This window comes from Myotis daubentonii, chromosome 12, assembly GCF_963259705.1.
Source record: "Myotis daubentonii chromosome 12, mMyoDau2.1, whole genome shotgun sequence".
Classification (NCBI taxonomy): domain Eukaryota; kingdom Metazoa; phylum Chordata; class Mammalia; order Chiroptera; family Vespertilionidae; genus Myotis; species Myotis daubentonii.
In genome coordinates, this window is record NC_081851.1 from 23,821,622 (window position 1) to 23,843,968 (window position 22,347).

Below are 22,347 nucleotides of genomic sequence, written 5' to 3' on the forward strand. Positions count from 1 at the left end.
ACCCCTCTCCCAGCTAGGGGGGCAGCTGCTGGCTTGGCTCAACGTGGGGAGGGATGTTGCCTCCGCTCCCTCTCCCCTTCCACCCCCACCATCCAGGCCCCGCAGCCTGAAATTTGCAAAGAGTTAGAAATTCACTCCTGTGGGCTGTTTTGCTTGGGCCATCGAGTTACCAATGTCTATTGCAGATGCATCAAGAAGCCCACTCACCGTCCAGGGGCCTGTGGGGGACAAATGAGGCGGCACAAGACAGTGCAGAGGGTCGCTGACGGCTTAGGGTGGCAGATGGGAGCCAGCGGGGGCCCAGCCAGGCTCCACAGCTCCTAAGCCCCGTGATCTGGGGAAAGCTGCTTGGCTTTCAGCCTCTTATCTTCATCGGTGACAGACACCATCCCAAGCCTTGCTCCAGCCACTAGTACTCTCTGAAGGGGCCGGTCGCTTTGTAAATTGTGAACTTCTCCACGTCCGTCACACAGGAGCCACGAAGCCATCTAATCAAAGCAGCTTTTTGAAGGGAGGGGCGTGGGTGTGGGAAGTGAGGCCTGGGTGGGATGTCTGGGCAATGCCGGGCAGGCAGGGGCTGCCAGAGGCGCTGCCCGGGCGCCCAGGCCTGAGTGGGAAGGACACGCGGGGGAGGAAGAAGGAAACAAACAAAACGTCTCTTCCCAGCAGCTGCCTTGGGGGCCAGGCCCCGTCAGGCCCTGGTCCGGGCGGAATGAGCCAAGGATGCCCCGTGGGCTAACGAGTTCCAGGGCAACTGGGGTTTCAGCTTTGTCAAAAGCGCCCGTTGAGCCAGGCCGCTGAGTCATCTGTTGGCCAAACCTCCGAGGTGCAGCGGCCTGGCAGGCTCCCTGGGAGAGCCGCGGCAACTCTGTTTCCACCGTGGTGGCCAGAAGCCCCGTGACTCCCGCCGCCCCGCTGCCCTTTTAGAAAAAAAACTTAAATTATAAAACTAATAATCATTGTGGAAAAAAAGCAAGTATAAAAAAAGTAAAATGAAAAATGATCCATAAGCCTATCACTACAGAAAACAGTCCTTTATCGTCTAATGTTCGCCTTTGTTTCATGCAGGTAATGGGTCAGGTCAGACGCGGCCACACTGAGGTGAGCCCCACGTCCTGTCACCACCCGCTGTACTTACCCCTCCTCCAGCCCCCCTCCTCATGCCCTGGCTCTTACGCACAGTTGAGATTGGGAACCTTAAAACTGGTATCACTAAGTATGATGCAGGTGTGGCTTTAAGTTGGTCTTTATCTTGCAGAGCACAAGCCTCCTTTTTCTATTTGTTTTTTTAATAAATTTTCATTGATTTCAGAGAGGAAGGGAGAGGGAGAGAGAGAGAAACATCAGTGATGAGAGAGAATCATTGATTGGCTGCCTCCTGCACGCCCCACCCTGGAGATTGAACCCAGGCGTGTGCCTTTGACCGGAATTGAACCCAGGACCCATCAGTCCGCAGGCCAATGCTCTATCCACTGAGCAAGCTGAACGACTGGAGGCCTGGAGTTCTCCAGCTAGGGCCTTTTTCTGTTATTTTTTTAAGCTTTTAAAACATCATCAGAACTGGGCCTTGACTTTTGTTGAATGCTTCTCTAACTCTATAGTTGTTTTCTTATTTGCCTGTTTCATTGCTAAAAGTGTGGGGCCCATGGAGCCTTCCTGTTTTGCCTGTTTTGTAGGTCATATTGCCCACCTGCTTTTAAAAAGCCCAAGGGACAAAGAAAAACTTGGCAAAGGCGCAGATTTAGAGCATTAATTTAGAGTGCAGAGTGGGGACATCTTGGAGTGAAGGCTACTGTATATAAGGCACTTTGGGCACAGACCAGTGTCCACCCACCCAGTCATATAGAATCATCCGTTTTGCCCTTTGCTCTGAAGGTGGGCGTTTTGCTTTTGTTGAAGGGTGCACGGGGCTATGCTACGTGTGGTGGGGACGTCATTTGGTCCAGTGGGAACTCTGGGCAGGGTGCCCACGAGGCCACTTTCACATCCCTCTGTTGGGCCAGGGGTCTGGGTGGCTTTGGAAGCCGAGAGCGAGTGAACCAGCCATCGTGGGTGGTGGTCCTTCTGTCCCCAGAGCTGCCTCAACAAGCAGCAGGTCCTCACGGCCATCCGCCAGTTGCAGCAGCTGCTGAAGGTCCAGGAGACCCGCTTCGCCGAGGGGCTCCGCAACGTGAGGAGCCGGCTGGCTGCGCTCCAGAGCTCTGCCAACAGAGTGGGTCCCGACAGCCCCCCAGGTGGGTCCCCAAGTCGGCAGGACTTGGCACAGGGCACTCAGGCCCTTCACCTGTGACACTTTACCGTGCCTCACCGTGGGTTCCCAGGCCTCTCCCGGCCTCGCCTGCTGGCTTCCCCTCTCCCCCCACCCCCCACCCCCCCACTCCCCCACCCCCCTACCCTCTACCCTACCCCCGCCATCTGAATGTCACCTACTCCCGTGTAGATCTTTCCATTCTGCAGAATGCTCACGTCTGCATGTTAAGGTCACAGACCTCAAAAGGCACCACTTTTAGAGCAAGAGCTGCTTCTCCCCCCTTCCCTCACCCCCATCCCCACCCCCACCCAGGCAGATTCCAGCTGGCTGCAGTGTTTTAACACTAATTTTTAGAGCACTGTTAAGAGCACAGCAAAACTGAGTGGAAAGCCCTGAGTTCCTACATGCGCCCTCCCGAACACACACGTCGCCGCCACCACTGGTGTTGGCACCAGGGCAGCGCTCCTGGCCCATCCAGGAACCAACACTGGCTGCGGTGTGTCAGGCATGCACTCCAGTCCTCCAGCAGGAGGGCACACTCGGCCTAGTGGGAGGTGAGGGTGGGGGTCTGGTGAGCACAGCGGGTGGGCTCTGACGGACACCAGGTCTTCTCCTGCTTGTCCCAGGAATGGCTTTCACGTTGCTACGGCCCAGAAGTGGTGGCTGGATTTCCTCTGGTCTCTCCGCAGGGTGATGGGGTCTGGGGAGTGGCGGTGGGAGCGGGGGAGTCATGAGCCTGTGGCGTATTTGATGTCATTCACCCACTTAATGCGAATTATCAAGGACCTTCTTGGTTGTGTGAGATGAAGTTTCCTGGGGAAGGTGCTGGATTGTGTACCTTTTTGTCAAATCCAGAGTCTCAGCAGCACCGAGTCGACTCCTGATTTCCCCAGCTCCCCTGAGCAGAGCCAGACCTGCCAGCCAGACCCCCTCACCCTTTCCCAGGTGCCAGGGGCTCCGCGGGGCGGCGGGGCGGGGGGGGGGGGGCATCACAGCCAGGCTCTGAGAAGAGGCAAGGTCATCTATCCTTCCTGCCTCAGATGGGAAGTCTCGGCCAGGAGAAGTGAGTTAGCAGTAGCAGGTCCCAGATCCTTCCTCTTTCCGCGGGGTCAGAGCTGCCTGCGGCCACTGGGAGTTTCAAAGGAGAAAGTGCAGCTGCTCATTTATAAAACTGCCAGCCATGCCCAGTAGTGCACACAGAACGGTGTATCATTAAATTACTAACCCTCTCATCTCCAGATTCTGGGTCTTTCTTCCTTGAGCCATGCAAGGATTTTTTAAGTGGTCCATTCTCTCTCTCTCTCTCTCTCTCTCTCTCTCTCTCTCTCTCTCTTTAATATATTTTATTGATTTTTTTACAGAGAGGAAGGGAGAGGGATAGAGAGTTAGAAACATCGATGAGAGAGAAACATCGGCCAGCTGCCTCCTGCACACTCCCCACTGGGGATGTGCCCACAACCAAGGTACATGCCCGTGACAAGAATCGAACCTGGGACCCTTGAGTCTGTAGGCCGATGCTCTATCCACTGAGCCAAACCAGTTAGGGCCATTCTCTTTTTTTAAAAAAACTGCCACCGTGCATTCTACCTCGTCTGTGTGTGGGCATGGGGTCTGGCAGCTGTCAGGACCCCCACCTCGGGGTGGGGTGACTGCACCTGGGCCATGGGAGCCAGGTAGTGGGAAATTTGCTGTTTTTAAGGGCATTTGGGGGGAGTCAGGAAGAATAATTTCTAGTCCTGAGGACTCCTAGGTCTTCCTCTTTGGCTTCTGTCCTGAGTATCTCCCTGCTGCTTTCCCAGCAGTTCTTTCCTGTGAGCATCACAGCCTGTCGGCGTCGGCGTCAGGGCCTGTCCAGGCAGCCTCGTCCCATCCACATCCATCACCCGGGGTGGCTCCCCCTGATCTCACTCCTGCACATGAAGCTTATTGTGGAAGCGGCAGGGGACGCCCCTGTGGCTGCAGACTCGCTGGGACGGGCTCCGAGTGAAGTGAGCCAGCCATGGACACATCGTCCACGGGGCATGTCGTCCACCGGACAGAGGCCGCTGGCTCACACTGGGGAAGTGAATGCACATGGATTTTTCTCTCATTTACTCCCACCCCGGGGCAAAAGCAGCATAAATGCTGCTGCCACCCTCCCAAATTTCTTCACAGATTAATTTCTCGTCACTATTTTTATACCTACTTGATGCTTTTAAGAAGATTTAAATAAATATTTTGTCCAGCTCTTTGACTGGATCATTGCTGCAAATTGATTTTTTTATTGAACATTTTTAATATGTCCTTAATTAGTTGATTTTGTTTTGTTTTGTTTTGAGAGAGAGAGAGAGAGAGGGAGAGAATAGATAGAAACATCAATGATGAGAGAGAATCACCGAGCCCACAACCTGGGCGTGTGCCCTGACCGGGAATCAAACCCTGACCTCCTGATTCCTGGGTTGATGCTCGCCCACTGAGCCATGCCGCCTGGGCTGCAAATCGATTTTTCATTGTTCTGCATCCATTCTTTCATTCCACTAACATTTACTGAGCACCTACTGTGTGCCAGATACTATTCCACCTATGCGGGTCTGGTTAACCTGGGAGTTGCTCCAGCAGGTGGTTTTCCTTTCTTTGAGGTTTTTAAAGATTTTTCACCCCAAAGAGACCCCACTCCTTTCCCTCTTGACAGTGGTCCCCTTCACATTCCTCAGGCCTGCCAGGCACCGGCACGTCCCCTCTGTCCTGGATTCTGCGTGGTTATGCCTCCATCGTCTTCAACTCTTGGCTCCAGTGAGGCCTCCTCTGACCACCACGTTCACGACTGCCCCCCTCACCGTGCAGCCCCCAGGATTCCCTGCTCTATCTCCCGCATGACACTCTCCGCTCTCCCCTCACTCTGCCGCTTGCTCGTGGGTCTGGGTTATCCATAATCTCTCCCCTGCTAGGAATGGCTTCAGAGAACAGGGTTTTGTTCGCTGATTCTCCCAAGCGCCTCGCTAGTGCCTGCCACATAGTAAGAACACAGTAGGTAATTTTTCATTTACTCGTGTGTTCAAGGATTAGGTATTGGGTGCTCACTGTGGGGCAGGCGCTGGGCTGGGCGGGGCTGGGCATGCCGCAGGGACTCGGGCCAAGCATAGTCCCCTCTTGAGCTGCTTCCTGGGGAGAAAAGTGACAACAGACGTGGAAACAAACTCGGCGATAAGAGGCCTCCAGTGGTCACACATCTAGGAGGGAAGCGCAGGGAGCTCACAGCATAGCAGGTGCCCTGGGAGGTTTGAGCGAAGCGTGGTGGTCAGAGAACATTCTGGGTGGGGGTTGATTTCAAGCAGAGGCCCATGTGAGTGAGAAGGAGCCAGAGATGGGACGTTCTGTGGAAAGAACATCCCAGGCAGAGAGAAGAGCAGACGCCAAGGCCTGGACGTAGGCCAAGCCCTGCCTGAAGCTCTGAGAGTGTCAGGTGTCAGCACGGCTGCGGGGAATCCCACCCTGAGCTTCCCACGCGGCCAGGCCCACGCACAGCACTCGGCGTCTCTGAGCCGCGGTCCTCATCTTCCACGGAGTGGGCAGTCCTCACCCCTGGCCACGTGAGCTCGGAGGAGTCGCTGAGACATTTAAGAGGTCCAGCCTGGTGCACAGCCTGGAGGAGGCACTCAGAGGAGCCTGGTAGTGGAGGGTGATGTCTAACTCTCTGTGGTCCTTCCTTTTCTCCTACAGTTTCCTGCCCCGCTCTGAACGCCCCTCGAGACGGCAGGAAGTTTGGAAGCAAGTACTTAGTGGATCACGAAGTCCATTTTACCTGCGACCCCGGGTTCCATCTGGTGGGGCCGAGCAGTGTGGTGTGTCTTCCCAACGGCACCTGGACCGGGGAGCAGCCCCACTGCAGAGGTCGGTCCCTCCTAACGGTCCCCGGGGCTGGGCCCTGCTGGGGAGGAAGGCTCATTCCTCGGGACCCTTTCCACCTGATGCCTCCACCATTTTCAACCGCAGGAAAGTGGGCACAGTGTCTGATGACTCAGTGCCACCTGTCCGAGCTCCCTAAATCCTCCCTACAATTTAGTCTTGTTTTGCATATGGGGAAACTGAGGCACAGAATGCCCAAGACCACAGCGCCGGGGGACAGGCTGAGCTGATCCACACGCAGACACTCTGACCCCAGCGTCGGTTCCTCAGCACCTCGCTCTGCTCTTACCAACGGGGCCAAGACGCCTTCTGGGGGTCGTGGGGAAGGACAAGAGGGAGACGCTGCACAGAAACGCTCCTCTTGTCTCGTTCGCTCTGGGCTGCCGTTTGCTTGTGAGGCTGCGGGTGGCCTGTGGGTTGAAGAAGTCCCTCAGGTGTCCTTTGTATCTGATGTGGGACTTGGTGTGACCGGCTCTGGGGAGACCGCTGGGTGAGAGGGAGGCATGAAAGCCTTCTCTTCTCTCTGTTGGGCTTGAAAACAGTACTTCTTTGATGCTGAGAGAAATCAGACTTGGCACGCATCACGTGTTGGCTTTTCAAAAATGTATGGCCCAATCTTCATGCATACCAGTCATTTTCAGGGCCAGGCTCAGAGCACATCTGCCAGGGCAGAATGTCCATGATTGTAGCCCAAGAAGTGCAGGGGAAACGCAAATAGGACATGAACAAGTAGGTTTTGAAGAACAGCATCTGAACGCGTGAGTAGCTCGCAAGCATACAGGAGCATCAGCAATGCACCATCTCTCCCGACGGGAGGGTTGGCCTGAGAAGCACAGGCAGCAGCGCCACACTCGCGGGTCCAGGCTTGGGTTCCCAGCTCCTGGGAAGAACGCGGTTTGCAGGGGAATTACAGGTACCAGCTCTCAGACCAATCAGCAGCTAGCCAGGAAATGCAAGGGGTGTCACAGGCGGACACACAGGGGACCTGCATCTGGATTTCCCTTGATCCTGAGAGATTTCCATCATCTCCTATAGAGACAGAGAAAAGAACAAAAGGTTTTTTCCCTGGTGATGAGCGCTCTTAGGGTTTACTCTCTTCACCACTTTCCTGTGTGTCCTACAGCCTTGCAGCTACAGCCGCCAGGCTTGGCACTTACTGTAACTGGGCGTTTGCGCCTTTGTCTCTGTATCCCTTATAAACCGGGAGGTAACTCCAGCGGCCTGGCCAGCTCAGGGCAGAGTTTTGTTTTGTTTGGGCCGGACAGCACTCTAGACGTCTGTTGGGGAGTCCCCGTCCTGGTCCTCTACCTCCAGTGACGCTGCCCCTTGGTGACGTCGCCGTCCTCATGCAGACATCTCCCCGTTTGGTCCCTCCTCGGGGCAATTCCCTGAGTTTTCCAACTTCCCAAAAGGTGCAACTTTTCCATCGGGTGTCATTTCAATGGGACATAAAACACCCGTGAGATTCCTCTCCTTGAGCACCTTCATTATGCTCCTCTGTGTCTTCTGTTTTCGCGCTGCTGTTGTTGCCATCATGACTGAGAAATCTCTTGAACCCACAGTAACCTGTTACTGGCCTTCCTGGGCCAGGTCCCTCAGGCGTGGGCTCGTGTGTTCAAGAGGGAGTTTCTGCCTCTGGAGCAGTCTGGCCACTGGCAACGCACAGGGCGTTCCGGGACAGGCCCGATATGGTGGAGCCTCTGCGGGAAGAGAACCCAAATGGAGCCCAACAAGGAAAATCGGTGCAGATGGAAGGGATGGTCCAGACAAGAGTGGGGGGGATTGACAGGGCAGAGCTGAGCAAGTGTCCACGCGGAAACAACGGGCCTGTGACCTGGAGTGAGGGAGCTCGCAAAACTCCACAGGAAAACTTACTTCCCTGAGGATGAGTCATAGGAAAGGACTTGACAAGCCCATACAAACTACGGTAGGAAAACAGAGAGTAAAGTCGACAGCCAATGGAGAAATGCCAGAAAGACATGCCCACAGAACTGATGAAAGCTGTGACTGATATTTCGGAACAAGCAGCAAGAAATTTTAAAAAGATAAAAACGGTGAAAGGACGGCATACGTAGAAGAAAACCTCAGAAACGAGGTGATGGGAGAAATGGGAAGTTTGAAACTAGATGACAGAACACAGGAAAGAATGAGAAATAAAGGGACAAGAGGTCAGATCACGCGTGTGAAACACAGCTCAGGTCCAGGGACACAGTAAGGGCTCACTTCACAGTAAGTTGGGCGACAGAATCATCACAGTGCTTTTTGCTTTTTGATCCTCACCCATGGATGTGTTTTTATTCATATTCGAGAGAAAGAGAGAAACATTGATGTGAGAGGGAAACATCGATCGGTTGCTTCCTGCACCCACCGTGACCGGGAATCGAACCTGCAACTTAGGTATGTGCCTTGACCTGAAATTGAACCCGCAACCCTTTGGTGAATGGGACGATGCCCAACCCACTGAGCCACGTGGCCAGGGCTCATCACAGTGCCTTTGCCCTCCCAGCCTCTCCACAGCTTCTCCAGTGCCCCCTTTGCAGCTGTGAAGTCTCCATGCACTTAACGAAGTGCCCCTGCCTGGGACAGACACGATGTGATAACAGCGGAACTTCAGTCGGGACCTAGATGGCACGCCATGGCACACCTCCAAGAGTGGATCAAGATAAGAGTCTGTGTGGGTCCTGTCTAGAAATGAAAACCTGGGGCACCTGGGTACAATCGCCACCCCACCTGCACCCCATAGTCCAGGTGCGACCGGGCTCGGTGCCTCCTGCTGGAGGCCTGGCTGGGGACAGGCCATGGCGCTGGTCCCACCGAGGCCAGAATGAAAGACGCCCGTGTTCAAATCCTGGCTCTGTGCCCATGACCTCATGGCCTCAAGGTCTGCTGCTTTCAGACGTTGCTGGTGAGAACCGATGGGCTGGACAACAGGTAGAAACGGGAGCTCTGAGCCCGTGGCGCTGTGTGCAGTGTGGCTCCAGGCACATTCCTGGAAACCCCTCATCTGAAAACAGAGCCTGTAGGGGGAGGACAGCCAGGTTGAGGTCGCTGAGAAGTTGAAATGGCTCCTCCTAGCATCTGGATGGTCTGGGTCCTTCCGTGATGGAGACAAACCATGTCACAGTCTACACGACACCCCAGTCACAAGGAGGCCAACCCGCCCCACAAGGCTGCAGCTCTCATCAGGAGCGAAGACCTTCCTTTCCCCTCAAAGGACACGGCAGGGAAGGATGCTCAGGTGCCTCTCAGGGCGTTTCGGACCGTCCCCAGGACGCGGTGGTCAGCCCGGGAGCCCCAGACCTGCCCCTGGTGCCCGAACGCCACCACCAAAACTGGGCTTACGGGATTCACAACATGCAGATGGGGCCTGAGGGTTTCCAAATATCATTTCCCCCCCCCCTGATTTGGAAATTTTTAAATGTTCATTGTGGAAACAAAGTGTAAATAAGAAAAACTACCAACAGAGGAAAACCTATTGCACTGTTAAACATATATCTCTCTATGGAGCTTTCCCACCAGACTGTGCGTAGATGAACAAGGAACCGTTTCCTTTTCCAGCATTAAGGAGAGGTCAAGGTCAGGAGAACTGACGGGAGGGCTTCTAGGAGGGATTGGAAAGTGCATTTCCCCATTTCTGTACATTCCATGGGCCATCCCTCCCTTCCTCTTATAACTCCCCCAAACTAAGTTCCTGTCCTAAAGGTGTTCTACCTCGGAGCTGGCTGATGGGCAGCATTGGGGGCAGTTCTACCTGGGAGCTGGCTGACAGGGGCAGGTGACAGGCTATACCCACCAGCAGAGCTCCAGGCTGGCAGGCACGTAGCCTGCAGAGGGAGGGTAGGCTGCATCTGAGCTCCTGCAGCAGGTGGTGGCAAGGACAGAGGGGGAGGCGGAGGCCCGAGGCAAAATGCAACGTAAAGACGGTTCATCCATCTTGTGTTTTGTTTGTTTGTTTTTGAATCAGAACTCAGACTTGTGATTGAAAATTATTTATCTTCCTAGATATCAGCGAGTGCGCCAGCCAGCCTTGCCAGCATGGCGGGACGTGTTTAGAAGGAGTCAACCAGTACACGTGCATCTGCCCTCCAGGAAGGACCGGGAGCCGCTGCCAGCACCAGGCCCAGACTGGTACGTGGCCGTGTGGGGCTGGGCGAGGACATCTGCTGCCAGGGAACCCTGGTCAGGGGCCGCCAGACGCACCGAGGCAGGTACTAGGGACGGAGTTTAGCTCTTTTGTGTAACCAGAGTTTTGAACCCTTTTATGGAAGAAAATTCAAGTGGAAGGACCGATTCACAGCCTGAAAAGTCCCCAGGTTGGGGCTGGGCTGTTTCCTTGCGGCCACCTTCACGTGTCAGTGTTTCCCCTGCAGACCTACAGAGTGGCTTCCTGTCCCATCACACCTGCAAGTCCGCGGCTGCTGTTAGAGGCCAGGCGTCTTTAGAGCTGGGCGACTATTCATCTGAGTGGTGGGGAGGTTGTCCGCACAGAGTCCCCGCATATTCGCCAGCCAGAAGGCCTGGGAGACACACAGTGGCTGCCGTGCAGATGGCAGGAAAATGCAATACGGAACCGATAGGGGTGGACGGGGTTCCCACACTGCGGTGCAACCAAAATGGCATAAATAGGTCAGATCCTAAGTATATCCTGCTCCTTTGCCCCCAAAGCCTGGCACGTCCTGTGTGGTTTCTGTGTGGCATCTCAGTGTGGGGGGAGGATCGGGCGGTTGGCACATTATCCGGAGAGTAGGAGCTTTGTTAAGACTCAGTCCAAGGCCACCTGTAAGTGTTGCCCCCAGAAATTTGCTGCTTTACGTGCCCTGATTCCATCCAGCCTGCTGGGAGTTTTCTCAGGACGAGGCTGCCCTGCCAGGAGCCCCGAGCCCCTCCAGCTGGTCGCCAGGAAGCTGCTCTGTCAGATGGAGGTGGGAGGCGGGCCCTTCTGGGCAGCCCCACTGCCTCTCCTTACAAACAGGACAGAAAAGGAAATGGGCCCCTCGCAACCGAAATGTGCTGGTCCTGGAGGCTGACGGCTTCTGCCATCAGGACCTCTAGGCAGCTGTTCCTCAGGCCCAGGGGCACTTCATGTATAAAGTGTCCCATGATGGGGACCCCCCACCCAGGAAGGGAAGGAGGGCGTGACGGGTGCCCCAAAGCCAGCTCCTGCCTCACAGCATCACGGACCCTCTCGCAGACGCCCGCCCGGGAGCTTACTCACCTGTCTGTCAGCCCCATGGGGGCAGTCTCCCGCCCAGTGCTTTTTCTTAAACCCAGTCACCTGCTTTTTCTGTCGTGGTGAAATGCACACAACATAAAGGTTGCCATTTTAAGTGTCGGGTTTGGTGGCAGGTTCAGTGGCACTAAGTACGTTCACGTTGTCCTGCAGCCACCCAGCCCCTGAGCCTTTTCCCGTGTCAGAGCTGAGACTCTGCGCCCAGCACCTCCCCTGGCAACCCTGCTACTTCTGTCTGAATCCGGCTCCTCTCGGGGACCATTCCGTGGCAGGAACCCCACAGCCTGTGTCCTGTTGTGCATCCCCTTACTCTCACCCCCATTCCTACAGCCTCCCCCAACCTTCGACACCTTCCAAAAACGAACACTTTTTTTTGTGATTAGAAAGTTGATTTCTGTTCTTGGTTCAAAAACAAACAAAAAGCATAGACGCCGTACAAAAGAACAAGAATACAGCACAAAAGAACCCTCCAGAAGTGGATGCGAACTGCGGTGCCGGCTGGGCTGTGGGCACTGGGTGTGCGCCACGCCTTTCTGAACGAAGAGGCGGTTTCCCCGACCTTCGCCCTCCGCCTGGCCTCGGTGCAGCGCGTGTGCCGTCCGCGGGGGTGTGCCGTCAGCGGGGGGTTTTGGTGACTCCCCCTCTCTCTTCCTCCCTCCGCCTGCAGAGTGAGCTCTCCTTCGGGCTCCCGGCCTTTTCCGAGGTCCGCGGGACAGAGGGGCGGCTCTGACTCGTCTTCTCCCCGCAGCCGCCCCGGAGCGCCAGGCGGACGACCCCGCCTTCAGCCGCGCGCCCCGCTGCGCGCAGGTGGAGAGGACCCGGCACTGCAGCTGCGAGGCGGGTTTCCAGCTGAGCGGCACGGGCGGCGACAGCGTCTGCCAGGGTAGGTAGGCAGGTGCGCGGGGAGGGGACTCCAAGTGGGGGTGGGGGGGGACACAACGGGGTGCCCGCCTGCCAGACGGGCACAGCAGGGGGGACGCAGGAGGGAAGGGGCGCCACCACCGCCCTCCCACCTATGGGCGCACCCAGTCCCCACCCAGAGCGCAAAGGAGGAGCGCGGCCTCAGGATCCCAGCCTCTGTGGTTTTCGGTTCCTGCTGACCTGGTGGCTGCTGAGAAGGAGCTAACACCTAGACATGGTGGGAGGTGAGAGCCGCCATGAGCAAGTAGCCAGGGGTCCCAGGCTCACCCCCAGGCAGAGCGTGGCCTTGAGCCCCTTGTCCCTGCATCGTGGCTGGAATCACAGGGGTGGGGATTTGGAGCTGGGCACGTGCCTGAGGCTCCTCCCTGCCCCTCTGGGCTTAGCTGTATGGACAAGGCCACTTCTAGGGACCATCTTGCCCACCAAAGCTCCTTCTGAAAACAACTCAGGCCAGTGGTCCAGACCTGAGAATCGGTCAGTTGGTGCCAACACCCTCCTTTTACTGCAGCAGAAACAAGACCCAAAGAGGGGGCTACAAAGTAGGCGGGGAGTCTGGGGTGCAGCAGGCACTGGTTCTCTGGGCTGCCCTGGGGGCTTGCTTGGCCAGCCTCTGTGGGGTCTCCCTTTCCAGGGTCTTCAGCCTTAGAGGAGCCTTGGAATCTGTCTGGTCAGCTCCCGCCCTCCTCCCTATGCCCTCTGGCCCTTGGCTCCGCAGAATGGGAGTGCCCCCCGCCTCCCGCCCCCCCCCCCCGCCCCCGCTTTCCCATGCTCTGCTGGGGAAAAGGCTGACTTCATGGCCCCCCGAGTTATCCCAGGCACTTCTGTTCCCAGATGTGAATGAGTGTGAGCTCTACGGGCAGGAGGGGCGCCCCCGGCTCTGCATGCACACCTGCGTGAACACACCTGGCTCCTACCGCTGTGCCTGCCCCAGCGGGTACCGGACCCTGCCCGACAGGAAGAGCTGTGAGGGTGAGTGGACCTGCACGAGGCGGGTGCTGCGGGGCTGAGAGGGGCTCTCCGCACCTGGTCACTGCTGCTCCTGTGACCTGCCAGGACTCTGGAATGGGATGCAGTGGATGTTCCGGGGTCAAAGTCTCAGATATACTCAGTCTTTAAAAATCCACCAACAGCCCTGACCGGTTTGGCTCAGTGGATAGAGCGTCGGCCTGCGGACTGAAGGGTCCCGGGTTCGATTCTGGTCAAGAGCATGTACCTTGGTTGCGGGCACATCCCCAGTGGGGAGTGTGCAGGAGGCAGCTGATCGATGTTTCTCTCTCATCGATGTTTCTAACTCTCTATCCCTCTCCCCTCCTCCCTGTAAAAAATCAATAAAAAATAAATCAAAAATAAAAATCCACCAACAGCCGGGCCCGTGTGGCTCAGTGGATAGAGCGTCGGCCTGTGGACTGAAGGGTCCTGGGTGTGATTCCAATCAAGGACACATGCACAGGTTGCAGGCTCAATCACCAGTGGGGGGGGGGGGGCGTGCAGGAAACAGTGATCAATGATTTTCTCTCATCATTGATGTTTCTATCTCTCTCCCTCTCCCTTCCTCTCTGAAATCAATAAAAATATATTTTTTAAAAAAAAACAACAAAACACCAACAGCCGCCCAGGTGTGGCTCAGTGGTTGAGCATCGACCCATAAACAGTTTGATTCTCAATCAATGCACATGCCCGGGTTGCAGTTCGATCCCCAATAGGGGGCGTGCAGGAGACAGCTGATCAGTGATTCTCTCTCATTAATGTTTCTATCTCTCCCTCTCCCTCCCTCTCTCTGAAATCAATAAACAAGAACAAAAAGACCACCAACAGAAGGACCTCTCATCAGGCTGCATTGGCATCGCCATAAATAGAAAAGCAAGTTGCTTAGCCATCCTGGCAAATAGTCTCTTCTGACCTTCTGCAAGTAACTGCTCGCAAGGTCAGGCCATGTCCTCCCCTTCATGATGCCTTTAGCCAGGTTAGGACCCAAAGGAAGAGCAGCCAGTTGGTCCCCGTGCCCTTCAATCTGGAGGAGACATGAGGCTCCGGGCGTAACTTGCCTTCTCCATGGCTGGTGCAGGCCTGCATCTCCGTCTGAAAGGGAAGCACCTTACAGCCACTATGCCGTAGTGCGATCACCCCACATCTCAGTCCTGGAACCCCGATGCTATAGCAGGTCTCTGGGTTGCAGAAAACTGGGTCTGCTAACCCAGGCCTGCCTCGCATTAGAGGAGGGACAAATCCGTGTTCCTCAGCTGTCACCCATGGAGACAGGACACAGAAGAGAACCCAGCTGGTCCTGGACTGTGGCTCTGAGCTGCTGGGGGAGAAGGAGGAGGAGAGAGGGCAGAAGGCTCCATAGGCTGTGGAAACCGAGAGGAGGTGGCTCCCCAGTGACATCCTATTGAGGTTCCACTGCAGGACTCAGAGAAATGGTAACCTGGGATTGGTGTAGGAGAAGGTATCCAGATAGCCATCATCTGTGCATCCACCCATCATTCCCATCTCCATCTGTCTCCTCCATCTCTCTCACCCATCTCCATCTGTCTCCTCCATCTCTCTCACCCATCTCCATCTGTCTCCTCCATCTATCCATCTCTTCTATCCATCCATTCATTCATCTTTCTCATCCATCCATCCATCTACCCATCCATCTCTCATTCATTTGTTCATCCATCTGTCTGTCCTATAGTGTTTGTGTGGGGTTAGGAAGAAACACACACTTCCGTGGGGAAACTCACCTGTGAAGGGAGCAGAGAACTCATACAGAGGAGAGTGAGGCCATCTGCTTTGGGCATGGGGTGAGGCTTTCAATGATTTGATCATACAGGGCATGATAACAGCCATGGAGGGGAGATGGCAGGGCACCTTGGCTGAGGAGGCAGGTCTGAGAAGCATGGTGGCAGGAGCACTCCTTTGTGCTGTCCAGCCCCCTGTAAGCTGTCACACCCAGGAGGGAGGACAGGATCCCGGGAGGAGAGTTCCCCACTCTAAGAAACAGCATGAACGTTTGGAAAGCTTGGAACGTGTGGGACACCACACCCCAGTGGCCCTGTCAGCGATGGGACGTCGGCGATCTCCACCCTGACTGGGTGCCCGTCTTCCAGATATTGATGAGTGCGTGAGCTCACAGCACCTGTGTCCCCGGGGGACCACATGCATCAACACGGGTGGAGGCTTCCAGTGTGTCAGCCCCGAGTGCCCGGAGGGCAGCGGCAACGTGAGCTACGTGAAAACCTCTCCCTTGTGAGTATCCCAGGTGGCCGGGCTGGGTTCCCCCAATGGCCTTGGGAGATGGTGCAGTTCATCCGAGGAAAGATGATCAGCGGGGAGCGGGGCGTCTGGGTTCTCCGAGCTCCTGTGTCCCGTTAGTGGTTGCAGAACATGCATCACTGCTCTGTGCAGTCAGAACCCAGTTTGCCCGACAGAAGCCATTTCCCAGGGCTGCCTGCGAACGCGGAGGGTGAGGGCACGTAGCCTCCCGGGGCTGCGCTTCAGGGAGGGAAGGCCACCGGGGGATGTGGCCAGGAGGAAGTGCCCGCCACACTGATGTAGGGGAGGACCACCTTCTCGTGCTCACACAGCACATCCCGCACACTCTGCCAACCTGTCTCCCCGGCTTTTCTGTGGCGCTAGAAGGGCTCCTGGGGCCTAGCACTTCCATAGAGCTTTTTCTTTTTGGAAGACGGGAGACAGGCCTTTAAGGAGAATGACTACAACCATGACAAAGTTCGGGCATTTTCTAAAAAGATCCCAAGGGCTCTAGCATTGTCGTAGAAAGAACCCAGTTCCCCAGCTTAGATCCTTGAAGTGCTTTGGGAGCTACCGGCGAGTGGGAGCCCTGAGGAAGGCAGGCCCTGAGCGTGGCAGCTGTTGGTGAGAGTGAAGGGCAGAGGGACCTACACATCCTAGCCCTGGGGACATCCCCGATTAGCAGCCGGACGTAGTATTCAACCTGCATCAATTCCCAGGATGATGAGACTCACCGAATTAGCTCACCTGCGTCTGTGTTTATGTGGGAAATGTCAGCCTTCCTCCGGACCCTGGCCCCGAATGGTTAAGGCAGACGGTTTCCTGCTTTAGGAGTGAATAACCCTTGGAGATGTAGGAAGTCCAGCAGTGGGGAGCGCCATGTCCTAGGAGGCCGCCGGCTACCTGCCTGGGTCCCCACCTTAGATGGAGGTCTCAGCATGTGCAGAGGGTGCCTGGTCTGAATACAGCATCACCATTGCTATTGAATCTTCCCTGGCTTTATTTTTCTGGAACAGCTATAGTAATAGCATCCACGCACACCCCCCCACACACATGCACATGCACAGGAGCATGCACATGCATACACACACAGGAACATGCACATGCATACACACAGGAACACACATGCACACACAGGAACATGCACAGACATACACGCATGCATACACATACAGGAACACACATGCACACACAGGAACACACATGCATACACACAGGAACACACATGCATACACACAGGAACACACATGCATACACACAGGAACATGCACATGCATACACACACATGCACATGTATGCACACACAGGAACATGCATACACACACAGTAACACGCACATGCACACACAGGAACATGCACATGCACACACAGGAACCCACATGCATGCACACACAGGAACACGCACATGCATACACAGGGATGCACATACATACACATACGAACACATGCATACACACAGGAACACACATGCATACACACAGGAACATGCACATGCATGCACACATGAACACATGCATACACACAGGAACACACCGGCACACACATGCATACACACAGGAACACACACATGCATACACAAGTGGGTTAGGGGAGTGCCTCTTCCTTGGCCACCTTGACGCCAGCCACACTCACTTGCCTGTAGCTCCAGGCACCTGTGGTGAGGGGCCCAGTGGCTGGGAGAGGTCACTCCAATGGCCTTGGCAAGAGGGCAGGCAGGGGCCAGGCCAGGCCAGGGCAGCCCCCCTGCGTCTCCCCGAGGCTGACTGCCTATGTCTTGCCTCTCTGATCCAGTCAATGTGAGCGAAACCCCTGCCCCATGGACAGCAGGCCCTGCCACCACCTGCCCAAGACGATCTCCTTCCACTACCTGTCCCTGCCCTCCAACCTGACAACGCCCATCACGCTCTTCCGCATGGCCATGGCCTCGGTGCCCGGCCGACCCGGACCCAACAGCCTGCGGTTTGGCATCGTCGGTGGGAACAGCCGCGGCCACTTCGTGATGCAGCGCGCAGACCGCCAGACAGGGGAGCTGATCCTCGTCCAGCCCCTGGAGGGGCCGCAGACACTGGAGGTGGACGTTGACATGTCAGAATACCTAGACCGCTCCTTCCAGGCCAACCACGTGTCCAAGGTCACCATCTTTGTGTCCCCGTATGACTTCTAAGGGTGCTTGAGCGTGGGCTGTGGAGATCTGGGCTCACGTCTCTTCAAAGCCTCGGCTGTGGGTATGACTGCGAGACACTGGCCCCACTGCCCACCTGCTCACCTGCCTATGCACCAGGTGTCCCGGGCCGCGCTGCACGCTGGCCCACAGAGTTGCACAGAAGGGCAACCACAAAATCCAAACTGCTGCCATCGCTTCTGTTTTCTGCTTTAAGGTTGTTCCCTTTGATTATGCACTAATTTTCTGAAATCTCTTTTCCAGGGGAATGGGCAGCTTTTGAAAATGCTGTGTGAATGGCACTGTGAGTCTGAACTAGCTGGGGAGGGGAGGCTCATGTCTGTCTGAGGTGGTTGCGAGTCCTGAATTATGGCAGTCATGCTGAGGGTCAAACTGTGCCCTGTGTGTGTGGCACGGGGTGGGTCCTTGGCCACCACCCAGTGTTCTGCTGTTGTCTGTGTCCCCTCTGTGACATGCCTGCCAGCTTTCTCACCAGAGAGGGATGCAGGGCCCGGGACCCCCATACTGATTCTTCTAGACCAAGAGACCACCATTAAAGAGTAGATTCTGCCTGAATTAATTCCTTTTGAGAAATCCTATCTCAAAACATAACCTGGTTTTCTAACTGAATAAGTAAAGCCTTTTGCTTCTCCTGCTCACCTGGCCTGCCCCTGAACATGAGCTGGCCCCGTTCCTTGTAGGAGGGAACCTCTAGCTCTCTCTCTGTCCGGTCGCACCCACTAAGATGAATGACTTAGAAAGAACACACAGGTGAATGTGGGGTTGCTCCCCCAGGGGAAATCTGGCCTGGCCACATGGGAGATGGGTCAGCAACACCTGGCTGTGGGGAGTTTAAGAAGGTGCTTGAATTCCATTGGTCCCAGGCCTTCTGCTTCTGATGGAAGAGCCAGGGGGAGATGCCCTCCAGTGACCGGCTAGGGGGCGGGGCGTGGGGCAGGATAGGGTGGGAGACACCATTCAGGTTAAAACTTAGAAGTTGGCTGAGCTCTGAGGAGGTTTCAATATCCAAATACACGGTAATCTAGGTGATTCATCACAGGTGCGTTATTCAAAAATGCTTTGTATTTGCCTTGGTCTGAGATGGAGCCAGAGGACGTGTTGCCAGGTGAGCGGCCAAGCCCACATCAGGATGTTTCTGGGACACTATCCTTGTCTTCATTTGTCAGACGAAGAGTGAGTGATGCTTTTCTCCTCCCATGGGTTTAGCTGTCATCTCTGCCACAGCAGAGCCAGGGCCTGCAGATCTGCCTCCCAGGTGGTTACAAGAACTATTGACACTGTAATCCAAGCCTTGTATTTTCCAAGTGGTGCTGTGACAGGTCAGAAGCCTGCCTGTCACCCAGGCCCCTGGGCGACACGCCAGGTGGGAGAGCCCAAGGGCCTGGCCACATTCCTGAAATTGAGGCGTCACCCCGGTGTGCTTCTGTTCCTTGCCGGGGCGGGGGTGGGTGCAGGTGAGGCGCGTGGAGGCTCCCCAGGACCGGACGCTCCCGACCTGCACTGTGTGACGACGACCTGATGACTGGGGTGCCACACAGGCCGGTCTAAAGCAGTGGTTTGCATCCCGAGATCTGCCCTCGCAGAACCACATAGGTGATGGCTGCTCGGGCCCCCTGTGGATCAGGCCTGGGCCTTCTCCGGGGTGACGCCTGGCATTCTCTCTTCTCTCTCACCTCACGCTCCCTGTGGAAGCCAACTTGCCTTTGTCACTTCACAACCTGTGCCAGGCCAGAGGAGCTAACAGTTCCAGCATTAATTTGTACCCCTTTCCAGGAGACCTCGTTTCCTAGTATTTGGCAGTGGGGTTTTTAAACTTTGTACCATGCACAGTTGCAAGTACGTACAGAAGCATGTCATGTGCCCATGTCCGAATCACCAGCCTCAGTGATTAACACACAGTCAGTCTCTTCCATCTCTACTCTCACCCCCCACCCCCAATGACAATTCTGAGGCAGACCCTCGACATCACTCGTAGCATTTCATCTGTAAGCGTTCCAGCATGTATTTCTAAACCCTATGTACTTTTAACAAAGCACAACTTCAATTCCAGTCATACCTAAAAGTTAGCAATACTTTCTTAATGCCTTCAGATATTTCTGAATCGCCCATGATTTTCTGTTTCTTTGAATTGGGCCCATGATTTATAATTTGTTGATATGCCTCCTTAGTGTACTTTCATCTGTACATCTTAGCATATGTTTGGAGAACCTGGAGGCCTATTAGAAGACAGTGGACTGGGTCATTTGTCCTGTAGAATTTCTCACAGTCTGGGTTTTCTTGGATGCATCTCTGTTACGTCTTTTAACGTGTTCCTCTGTCCTCTCTGTTTTTTATATATCAACTAGAGGCCTGGTGCATGAATTTGTGCACGGGTTGGGTCCCTTGGCCTGGCCAGTGATTGGGACCAAGCAGGCTGTGTTGCCCAGTCCAAATCGGGGCCTCGGCCGGGGGTGGGGGCAAGAGGGAGGGACCACGAGAGGTTGGCTGGCAGTGTGGGAGCACACTGACCACCAGGGGGCAGCTCCTGTGTTGAGCGTCGATGGTCGACCAGTCATGACAGTCACTTAGGCTTTTATATATATAGATGTTTATAGAGAGAGACTTAATCAGGGTCCTGTTAGGTTAATTTTGTAAGACTACTTTTTTAGTTTTGCAAGATTACTTCCAGTGGGAACTATAGAAACTGTTGTTGACTCTTCTTTCCTGATGTTAGCAGCCATTGATGTTTATTGACAGATCCGTGACTCCATTAGGCATTGCAAATAATATTCTGGTGCTGTTGTTTATTTTGTATTGCTAGCTGGCACACTTTGTAAAGAGAAACCTCTTTTCATCAATTATTTAGTTGTCCTGAGGTTTGGTCTGTGTAGGAAAGGCAGGCAAATTCCTTGCCTGTTTCTTCTTTGTGAGTGTCCCAGGTGGAGAAAGTGAGAAGTGTCTTGTGTGCTGAGTCGGTGATAAACTCATGGCGTCAATGCATTGCAGTTTCAGTCTCCCTGTTGCTCAGATGGTGCTGCTCTGGCTTGGGAACTGCTTCAAGGTGGCTGACTCCTTGTGACACGACCCTGGTGCTCTTTGATAGTTTTGTAATGACCTTGACAAGATGTTTCAAGCTCATCTAGTCTATTCTGTGCCACAGCCCTGAAGTCATCCATCTCCCCCGGGACTCTGGCTCCTTTCAGTGGGGAATGATAATTAGAGGTCAAACTCTGGTGCTAGGGGTGCTCAGTGGTAGTGGTTTGGTCATTGTTTCTTGGTTTTGTGGACAGAACTAGGAAATATGTATTCTTAGGTGTGTTTTTTAAGAGAAAAACACTACGTGAGTTTATATTGGTATTCCCAATTCAAGTCAAGACTGTAGCTTTTTTAATGTAACTTCATTGACCTTATACCTGCTCTTTTTTCTCTCATTTAAAAAATCCTTCTCAAAATTACCAAAATAATTACACACTGTCTTAAATCCTCAGAATGACAATGCCAAAAGTATCACAAAAAATAATTACTGAAAACAGTTAAAGTCTTCTTTTGCAATTCTTATTGTCCTAGGGTCTATGCCAGCCATGGGCAAACTACGGCCCGCGGGCCGGATCCGGCCCGTTTGAAATGAATAAAACTAAAAAAAAAAAAAAAAAAAAGACCGTACCCTTTTATGTAATGATGTTTACTTTGAATTTATATTAGCTCACACAAACACTCCATCCATGCTTTTGTTCCGGCCCTCCGGTCCAGTTTAAGAACCCATTGTGGCCCTCGAGTCAAAAAGTTTGCCCACCCCTAGTCTATGCCGTTAGGGATGTCCAGTCAAGTTACTGTTTTAAAGTAACTCGGAACAGTTCCTCTCTCTGTGGTTATACCCCAAATTTGAATTAGGGTTATGGTTATTCACTTGGTTTTGCTTAAATTTTTAGAGACTGCTTTTTAATTTTAATTTTTTTTATAATTAGGTAAACTATTTACATGGTTCCAAAGTCCAATCCACAACATGCGCTGTATTCAGAGAAGTCTGTATTTTATATTCCCTCCATCCTAGTACCCTTTTCTGCCAGAGATAATATCTTTTCCCATTTTACCCCTCCACTTAAAACACGGTAAGCAGAAGGTGAGGGACAGCATGCTGCTTTACACTCTCCTTGGTCCTACTCTTCCCCTCCGTCGTATATATGGAGTGTATTAACACCCCACAGCACCAGACAGAACCTTCTCCTATAAAGTGCTCTGTTGTAACGACAGTGTTTATCCAACCAGCCACCCTTGATTGACACTGGCGTTGTTCCCAGTCCTTTCGTATTAAAAACATTGCAGCAATATGCATTTGTCTTTCTGTATTTTTGCTTTTGTATCTCTGGGGCCGGTTTTCCCCCCAGAAGGATTCTGTTCTACTTTCTCTCCCCAACAACAATGCATGAGAGTCATGTTCCTGAATCAAATAAGGCCCACAGGCGCCCCTGGTTCTCACGTCTGCACAAAGCTCCCCGCACCCCCAGAAGGACAGAGGCCTGAGTGGAGGCTGCTCCACAGCCAGCCCGCCCGCCCGCTCGCACTGGGCTCCTGAGTGGCGGTCCACAGCCACCAGGAAGCAATGAGACAAGCCACGGGATCCCTGGCTCCTCAGAATGAAAAGTTAGCTAGGTTTTGGATAAC

General features: G+C 54.3%; 1 protein-coding gene across 1 annotated transcript in view; it reads left to right on the forward strand.

Annotated features, from left to right (window-relative positions):
• The window catches only part of FBLN7 (fibulin 7), a 33,342-nt gene extending 15,081 nt beyond the window's left edge, over positions 1 to 18,261 (forward strand). Inside the window, exons 2-9 of the mRNA XM_059659170.1 lie at positions 1,069 to 1,101; positions 2,075 to 2,234; positions 5,951 to 6,121; positions 10,139 to 10,264; positions 12,115 to 12,249; positions 13,119 to 13,256; positions 15,380 to 15,518; positions 17,316 to 18,261. Of these exons, the coding sequence (XP_059515153.1) occupies positions 1,069 to 1,101; positions 2,075 to 2,234; positions 5,951 to 6,121; positions 10,139 to 10,264; positions 12,115 to 12,249; positions 13,119 to 13,256; positions 15,380 to 15,518; positions 17,316 to 17,688 (1,275 nt within the window). The 3' untranslated portion in view covers positions 17,689 to 18,261. The remainder of the gene's footprint in view (positions 1 to 1,068; positions 1,102 to 2,074; positions 2,235 to 5,950; positions 6,122 to 10,138; positions 10,265 to 12,114; positions 12,250 to 13,118; positions 13,257 to 15,379; positions 15,519 to 17,315) is intronic.
• The last annotated feature ends 4,086 nt before the right edge of the window (positions 18,262 to 22,347 follow it).